The following is a 9,883-nucleotide window of genomic DNA, read 5'->3' on the forward strand; positions in this document are numbered from 1 at the left end:
GAAAATAGTAAAGTTTGCGCTCACGCTGAATTTGGGTGCAGGCGGTTGTACAGCTCACAAATTTGTCAGGTCTGCACATCGAACGAACTTAATTGTGCAGTGCGAGCCGGCATAAATAAATAGTTTTAGCTGAGATAATAATCTTTAGCATTTTCGATGCTCTATCTCTAGACAAATTATAGTCAAATTTACTGAATAAACTTTGTCAATATTCGTCAAAGCTACTCATCACCCATAGAACCCAATCTCCGGAGATCGTATACGCGGCATCTCTCAGGCAAAGATTGCTCTGTACAATGTCGATTGTAGTTTAATTGGCGAAATGTGAAGCCGATTTGGATTGATGTTAGTTCAAGATTGACACATTTAGAATTAATGTAAATTGTCTAATTTGCATAAGTAATTCAAATAATCTGCAGAATTCAAATTTGCGCAAGCCTTGTTGCAACTTTATGTAACTGTGGAAATTCATAATTATCAAAATATAGGTATTTATACATAGCAGATAATTTATCATTCAATGTAGTAAAATGCTTTTACTTGATATAAAATCCAATCTCTTCGCATTGAAAATGCTCATAATAGCTAACACTTCCATTGCAGTGAGATGAACAACTTCTGGTGCAGTGGGTGCTTGTGAGCTTTTGCCAAGTGCAGGATGGCTGTTAATTAGACAAAATGACTGGTTCCCTTTCTGGTGGGGATGTAACGGATAAAATATTCCATTACACTGTACTTACGCATTATACTATTCAGCAAGGCTCAGAATCACCTAAGTAACATAATGAGGTATAATATTTGGAGTTGGTATTGAAGATGATAATGTTACTTTGGCAGAAGACTGGTTGGGTTGGGCATCACGTCGCTCAATATAGAGTCTTGTAATTTTATATAGAGTGAAACGTAAATTTTCAGTTTATTTACAACTAATAAATGTATACAATTTATATGAGAGATTAAAGCCACAAGTTTTGGATTAAGCTTTCTATGGCACGGGATACTGGTAGCTATCCGATACATTTTGGGACCGGGTTCCGTATGCCGAACAAAATAACTTTTTATGAATCCAGGCTCTGTTTCTGGGTAATGCGTATGAACCCATCCCTTAGTGTTGATGACGCGGAGATGCTGGGTCAAAGCTCTTTCTGACAAAGTACACGACAGCCTCTTTACACTTGATAGTATTTGTCTTCAATCCAATGACCAAGTTTTTTTCTTGAAAAAATTGAAGCGCATTTATTTGACAATTTGTCTTAAGTGCGACGTAACACAATTCGTAAGCCGATGCTTTTAAAATAATGAGGCAATCATCAGAAACTGCTGCATTGATGACGCACTACCGAGAAGGCGCCCAATTAGTCGTCAACGATAGCACTACCGACTTCTACCATGATGCCATTTATGTAACGCGTCCAAGATTTCAACTTCTAGAGCAGGAGATGTATATTTTATTTGTTAGAGAGCTTGATGTAGCCATGAACTCAGACATAAACCAGACGGGGCATCAGCGCAGCATACTAGCATTTTCTAAGATACGAGACCGCGCGTAGGACCAGTCACAAGCGTAAAGTCGATCATTTGGATGAGGCAACTTCGACATGAGCGACATATGATTAGGGGTTTCCACACTACCAAAAAAGCATACTGTGTGCGGCGAATATATTTGGTACATGTGCAAATGATCAAGCCTAAAAAAAAGGAGCCCGCGTGTACCACGGGCTATAAACTGCACGTCAGAGAAGAAAGAGATTCTTAAATCACGATTTAGTAAAAAATACGAAGAAATTTTAGTAGCACTTCAGGTAGCGTTATATCCAAATATATGCACTTTCGAGATGGCATGGCTAATCAGACGCATCGTTACAGTTGAGGCTCTCGGTTGTGCTTAGGGCTTAGCGCACGAATCCAGCCCTGTTTGTTTATCAGCGCAATTTCTGAAAGTCGAGCCTCGACTTGTGCAACGTAAATAGCAAATCCGTTGTGCTTGGTTGTACTTGTAGTCCAAGGCGAGAATAGACTGCATCTTTTGCGATGATGAAACAGAAATTGTTCTCGTACATGTCCCTAGAATAAACAGACTAGCTTATCAAGAATATGAATATTGTTGGTTTCGATGGTATCAATATATTGACAAGCAAAAGGACCATGGAGATGAAAACTTTTCACGAAGATGCTGTTAAAGAAATGCGTCGAACAGCGACCCGATATCGGTAAGTACCAGTAATTGATGACTGCTTGAAGGAGCGAGTCCAAGATGGACATATGTTGCAGCGGGGCTGCCGTAGCTTTGCGCTTGAGAAAGCATCTTTAGGTCACCGACCTTTCGTTCTTTACATAACCCAAGTACTAGTGCAGCGGACCGCAATTCGCTGTCTCTAAAAGTACTTAAAAGCCTTAACCAAGACAAACGAACACTTCAATTCAAAATCAAAACTGATTTTTTATTAATCTTTTTATCCTAATTCTATAAGTTATATTTTTCTAAATATATATTAAATATGCATAGCTACTGGCTACCTAGCCCCGTACCGTATTCTTGTTTGGGTGTGTGGTTACATTATGCACATCTGGTGTGACACACACTCCTGTTATTAGGGTTCATGTAACCTCGTTACACGTGATCGGTATCAGGATGGGAATCATTACGTTACTATCAACCTGGGGATGATGTCAGTTTGTTATTGGTAAAGATAAATCATAGGCTTGGAGGTAGCATGGAGTTGTAAACCAAGAACCGTTTGAATATATTTACTTTGCATTTTGCCAGCCAGTGCTCAATTGATCTTTCGATCAGGTAACGAGCCCAAGATCAACTGACTCTGCTGCCCCCGCTACTGACTACGTTCTTGCCATGGACACTACGAACGCCCGCATCAACGAGTTTGTCGGTGCGAACCTTCACCTATGGAAACTTAGGTCTGAAAGAACGGGAGTTTTGGATGTGGTGAGCGGGAATGTAGAGTTTGAGCACTTAACGAACTCGCTGGACAAATCGAGCTACTAACGAAAGTCACGCAAGGCCATGACGATTATCTGTCTCGCGATGGAGGATTCGCAACTGCCTCTACTTTAGTCGGCAAAAGACGCGTATGATTCACGGTCGCTTCCTAAAGGGCATTTCAAAAAAGAAGAGTTTGGCAACTTGGCTTTTCTTACGTCGACTTTCTTCACGACAATGATGGACGAGGGTGATGTCGTGCTTCAGCACATCAACAAGGTCAAGACGTTGGCAGAGCAACTTACGCTGTGGGCACTCTAATTTGCGAAGACGATTTGGTCATCACGCTACTCGCAAGCTTAAGCGAGCATATGCGATCCTGATTACGGCGTGGAGTCAAGATTGACTTGTTGACGTGGGAGCTCATGACGTCTCGGCTAATACATGAAGACATGAATCGCAAGGAGCAAGGTGGTGGCGTCGATGGAGCCGTGCACGTACATGGGTACGTGTTTATGACAACGGACAATGGACGACGTAGGGAACTACAAGCGATCGCTAAGGCTAGCAATATGGATCATTATTCTGAGGAGCTCGGGCATCGGATCCGTGAGAATTCGTGAGAACGTAGATCGGCGACAGCCGGCACAGCGCGGAAACTTCGCGCAGAGCAAAGACAACTCTGGTGATTTTCTCTTCTTGGTTGGTGAAAAGTCAAGCGACATCAAGTCGTGTCGCGTATGGCTGGTCGACTAGGGTGCGACGCAGCATTTGACATTTTTCACTGGGGTTATGAAGATGAAATTTCTCCGATGGACGTTCATCTTGCAGACAACGGTCATTCAAGCAATCGGAACTGGAGGCATTGTAATGTCGATGAAGATGGCCCATGGAATTAAGGGGGGGTATGCTTCGCGGAATATGGGATATTCCAAAGCTATCGCGTAACGACTTTTAGCGGCTAGCGATACTTTGTCACTTTCACGGATGCGTACTCGCACTTAAACTCGGTATTCTCGCTGAAACGCCAACAAATTTGCCAAGTTCGTTGCTTTTGCAGAAACTCAGACTAGCAAAGTTGTCGGAGCACTTCTTCGCGACAATGGTGGCGTGTACACGTTAGGTGACATGACCAAGTTCTGCAAGTGGCTTGGTATCGAGCAAAAGTTCACGCCACCTTATACTTCGCAACTTAACTGAGTGGCTGAAGCATGAACCGAACTCTGATTGAACGTGCAAGATGTACGATTGAGCACGCTGGACTGGCAAAGATGTATTGGGGTGAAGCAGTTTTTTTGTTTGCAACCGTTGTCCACCGCAAGGCATTGCTATGATTAAATCACTACTTCAAGTTTGGACTGAACGAAACCTGTGCTGTCGAATTTTGAAGGTTTTTGGATACCATGCATTTGTTATGGTGCCAAAGGAGAAGCGCAGCAAGCTTGATGCTTGGTCGGTACGCTGTCAATTTCTCGGCTACTCGGAGCATGAGAAAGCGTATCGATTTGAAGAAACCGAGAGTAATCGTGTGCTTATTGCCGAGACGCAATATTTTCGACAATGAGAGGCACGACTGTTGCTACAATGAAGTCATTGTTCAAGATGATTTAAAGAGACTGATAAAAAAAACCCTACAGTATGACCAGACAGACCATAAATCTGAATAATTTATGCACAAAGAAGAATTTGAGCCTGGCAGCAAGCGACACAAACGAACCCGATCGCTTAAAAAAGCGAGTAAAGCACCAAGATGTAAACGACAGAGTCGATATGGATCACTTGAAAAAATGTCAGCCATAGCTACAGACTTTGAAGCTGCGTACGTCGTGTATTCAGTTGGAAGAATGCCTACTACTTTTTAAAGTAGACGATATAATCCAACGACGCAGCTAAATGGTAGAAAACATGCGATTCGGAAATAGAGTCATTTTAAAGAACAAGACCTGGACATTCGTACCTTTTCCGAAAGGTCGCAAGGCAATCGGCAATTGATGAGTGTTTCGCTCTAAGGAGAATCAAGCTGGTGAAGTCGAGCAACACAAGGCGCGTCTAGTGGTCAAACGGTTTGCACAGAAGTTTGTCATCGATTATGAAGAAACGTTTGCACCTGTGGCCGAGTTAACGTCTATCCGGATTTTGCTAAGTCCAGCTGCCAAGTATGGTTTAATGGTCCATCAGATGGATGTGAAAGCAGCATTTCTAAATTTCCAACTTGATGAGGATATCTATATGGCACAGCTTTACGGCTTATGAATATGGTTGATCCCAACTATGTATACAAGTTACAGCTATCACTGCACGGGCTAAAACAATCACCTCGTATGTGGAACTAGACCGTTGATGACTTCAAAGTGGGATTGGAGTTAAAGAAGTGTGAGTTTGATCACTGAGTGTACATGAAGTGAGATAAACACGACATGTCATTCGACGCGCTTTACGTCGATGATTTAATTTTGGCGAGAAGTACAGCAAAATGCTTCGAGAAACCAATCAAGCACTCAGCAAACGATCTGAAATGACGGAATTGGGTAAGCTAAAAGTCTTCTTTGAATTTGAAACTGAGCAAAACCTCACGATCGGGACCCCGACGATGCGTCAAACCAAATTTGCGTGAGAGATTTTGACCAAGTTTAATATGGAAAATTGCAAGCCAGTCAATGCGCCTCAACATTCAGGACTTAAGCTTACCAAGTTGATGTGCGAAAGACGATGCAAGCACAGCGAGATTTTGATTAATGTGCCGTAGCAGAATACTGTTGGCTGCCTGATGTATCTCATGGTCGACACGCTTGCTGCGGCAGATGGGGCACTCAGCCCATTCGTGCCCAACACACTGACAAGCGTTAAATAGAGTCTTCAGATATATCCAAGCACAAGAAAACACGGCATTACGTTTCAAACAGATATCATGATGGATTGCTAGGTTTTTTGGATGCGGATTAGGCCGGGGACAAAGTGTCGCGATGAAGTACAGGTGGTTATGGTTTCATGATGAGCAGTGGATGTGTCAGCTGGAACAGCAAGAAACAGCGTACTGTGGCACTATCGTCTAAGGGGCTGAGTACTTGGCATTGGCAGAGGCTACGCAAGAAGCAATTTGGCTTAAGATGTTTTCTGTAAATTGAGCGAGATGTTTTCTTTTGGATACAGCGGTCAAGATTTTTGAGGATAAACCAGGCTCGATTGCACAAGCGAAGAACCCGGAGTCTCACAAGCAAATCAAACACATCGATATTCGAAACCACCCAGTTCGTGAAAAGGTAGAAGATGAACAGGTGAAACGCTCGACATGCTGGTCGGTATAATGACCAAGCCGATTCCTGCAACGCATTTATGTATACTTCAAAGAAAGCTGGGTATACAACAGTCGAAGGCTACCGAGTCGAGTAGGAGTGTTGTCGAGAATGCTGTTGAAGAAACGCCTCGTACAGCAACCACATATCGGTAAGTACCGGTACATGCATATATTCGATGCTTGAGGAGCGAGGCACATGATTGGTATCAGGATGGATATTCGTTACATCATCATCAACCTTAGGATGCTGTCAGTTTGTGACTGGTAAAGATAAAGCATAGGCTTAGAGTTAGCATTTAGTTGTGAACTAGGGACCTTTTAAATAGATCTACCTTTCATTTTGCCAAATAGTGCTCACTTCAACTTATCAAAATCGTTCGCGTAAAAGTGCGAAGTAGCTCTGACAGCTCTCGGGCAAAGCACGACCAAGATCGCCCCGCCCGGATTCCAGTTGAAAAACACCAAATGACCGCTGATGATAGCCAGAAAATTCATTCTTATAGAGCAGTTTACAGGAAATCGCTCCCTCGGGATGACGGAAGCTAAGATGGCTATTGGTTAAGCTATGCTCTACACAGATTGACAGCGATTTACGCTTGAGGTTTCAAGATGCACGAGATTGGACTCCGACTTTCAGTATCTGAGAGGCGCTCTATCATGGAATGATTTGAAACGACATATGACCCGCTTGTCTGTACTGCTTAGCCAGACATATCGGGTGTGTTTGAAGAATTTGTCCAACTGTCAAGAAGGCAGGATTTGGAAATCTAAGTCCAGAGTTATGGAATTCTCATTGACCAAAAAATTATGTTCTACCCCCTCCCATAAGCATGGAGGGGGCTTCCGAAAGGGTGGTGTGGCTTGCACTGAGACATTACGTAGCCACTTCCCTCTTTTAAAGAAGCGATAGGCGTCAAATTCAATGAGATGTAAATATTTAACGTAGAAAGACTGGGTTGGGTTCTGGGAATGGAAGCAATGATAGTGATTTTTGTGGCGATGGATCACAGCTATGTATGAAAGCGATAGTTTTTTCTTATCTACTGAGCAGGGTCGCAGTCCTCGCTAAAGTGGCATCTGCAGTAGCATGGAGAATCTACATTCAGCGTACCCTATTCGCTCTCTGATAAGAGGTGCAAAGGGATGGTCTCTTATGTTAGAGCGAAATACAAACGCCGTTGTCAAGTAGACCACTCCGTGCCGTATGGGAAGAAATGAAATTCTTTGGACCTCGTTGAGTTTGTGATCAATGTAACAGATCTCTAAGAAGAAGCGCTTTTTGATGTCTCAGTTCATGGTTGTTAAATGTTGATTGTCTGTCCCGGGCTCAAATAATTCGTGGAGAAATATGATATTTTTACAAACGTCGAGTATTTACATAAAACATTCGACGAACAAGAGTAGTAGGCATTTAAGTGTCAAAAACGGATTTGATATCAGCAGGTCTTGCGACAAGACTGGTGAAAAAGGTATATTTATTCTTAAACCTTAAAATAATGTTTGGACTTTGATAGCGTGAGCATTGTCTCGTTTCAGACCCTAATTAAAAATGATACAACTCTAGGTATGGAGTTGCTGTTTATTCTTAGGCTAAATTCAAGCAATTTGTTCACAGGCCTTTCAAATCTGGTATAAAAATTGCCGATTTTTGAATATACCTTTGTAGCGAAACAGAAGCACTTTTGACTCGAGCATGAAGCTATTATGCAAGCAGGTCATAAAATAATGCAAAATGGAGAGCAACGGTATTGTTAAGCGCTTTAAGTAGATCTCGGAAGACAGTAGCCGTCCTGAGCCGCGGTCGCATGATGAGATAAAACGATTATAATCGCGTTTTCCATCGTATATCTTTGTTGGGAAGGGAAAGCCGACTTTATTCTTTGACCTCCAGAGTGTATCTCGAGTGGGGGCGGCAAAGAAGAGCTGTGAGTGTCTCTGTGAGAAAGCTGGTGGACAGTAAAATCAAGTGGGTGTCGCGATTTTCGGTGTTAGAGTCTGCAAAGTCGAAGGGTGACCAAAAGTAATCGGCGGGACATTTATGACTTAAAATAAAATAGGATAACTCTTTAATGATGCGATGTGTTTGTACAGACGAGCAATCTTGATACTTAGTGACAGGCCTACAGTGTGGAGTTGAAAAGTCCGCGAATGAGTGCCAGAAAACTATTCATTTCTTTATGCAATGATTGATGCAGTCTCTGTGATTGCAAATATTCCTTCAAAGCTCTACCAGAAGCTCTTGTAGATCTGAAAGAAATACCATTCAAAGTTAGTGGAATAAATTGCAGAACAATAAGGTCGCCAAAATGGCAGGAACAGATTTGGAAATGGAGCTGAGTTCGTCACCCGGTCAGGGCAATCTGTATATAAAAGCTAACTTACATGTATATTCAAAGACAGCTATTATCAAGGAAATTCGATTCTTTTAAACAGTGAAATTATCCATTCAAATCTATATAGCGGAAACATCACGACGTAGTGACATGAGATCCATATTGTGCTACACTAACAAAAGGAAAGCGTCATAGAATTTAGTAAGTTATAAAGATAAATATTGCGTCACACGGCTACGAGACTAAATGCTATTCTGTGCGACGTCGTTGACGCTTTCTTCCATACCAAGATGGGTGTTTTTTGTGTAAAGAAGAAAATTCCACCTTCAAAACTGACTACTGTGTCAGAAAAGCTAACACCAAATGTCAAAGTGCAACTATTAAAAAAGGTGATGTAGCCAAAACACTGGCGCAGCCGCCGATTTTAACAGGAAAACTACAAATATTTGCTGTAGGCTGCACAATTTTGGGTGCCCTTGACTAATGTTATGCTTCTTATCAGCTCTGTATTGCTTCGATGAAAAATATGGCCTGCGAAAACCTCCTGCAGCAAAATAGGCAATGTAGATCGGCAAGCGCCTTCGTTTCAAAAGGTCTAGAGCTTGTGACTTGTTTCAGTCAATTTATTGCTGGCAAACCATGCCGACATGGCACAGTCTCTGGATCTCTTCTGACAGGATGTTGAACAATGTTGAGGTGCCTCAAATGATACAGCTTTTCCATCTATGAAAATTATTATACATGCTCAGAATTTAGCTCCTCTGAATCCTGAACGAATTTCCTATTTTATCTACAATCCTTACATCCTTGCCATAGGTTACGCTTGACAGAGAGTAGCTACCAATGGGCAAGAACCTGTGAGCGAATTTGAGCTTCGCTAGCTCAAAGCTGGTGAGATAGACGACTGTATACATGAACAAGGCAATGGAGTTAATTTGACAAATTTAAAGTGCATCTGCGTTGGTTCCAAGCCAATTGTAATCTATGCACATCATTTACGTTGCGCACAGCGACGGCGTCACCACATTTTCACAAATAATGAAAAAATGGGTAACCGTCTCTGCTGAGTATAAAGTATATGCCGGGCCGACTTGATACGGTGCTGGATGCGCTATCGCGCCACCCCGACTCTAAATATAGCATGTGTGGCATAATGGTGACATCGTCACTGGATAAGTTGGAGCTAATAATGCACGCACCAGACACACCTATGCTTAACGCTTTGAAAAAAAAGTGCAGCGGAGCTGCCGTAGCTTACCCTTTGAGGAAGCGTAAGTTAGGTCACCGACCTCTAGTTCTATACTCAGAACAAGTACG

General features: G+C 42.4%; 1 protein-coding gene across 1 annotated transcript; it reads left to right on the forward strand.

The window, feature by feature from the left end:
- Nucleotides 1-1,298: 1,298 nt before the first annotated feature.
- On the forward strand, nucleotides 1,299-1,531 carry PHALS_03816 (uncharacterized protein; the record flags this gene model as incomplete). Its single annotated transcript, XM_024718104.1, has 2 exons — nucleotides 1,299-1,441; nucleotides 1,486-1,531. 2 exons carry the CDS (start codon nucleotides 1,299-1,301, stop codon nucleotides 1,529-1,531), a joined length of 189 nt encoding a protein of 62 aa, XP_024583536.1.
- Nucleotides 1,532-9,883: the final 8,352 nt, after the last annotated feature.

The sequence above is a fragment of the Plasmopara halstedii genome (genome assembly GCF_900000015.1).
Source record: "Plasmopara halstedii genome assembly, contig: Scaffold_2386, whole genome shotgun sequence".
NCBI lineage: Eukaryota > Oomycota > Peronosporomycetes > Peronosporales > Peronosporaceae > Plasmopara > Plasmopara halstedii.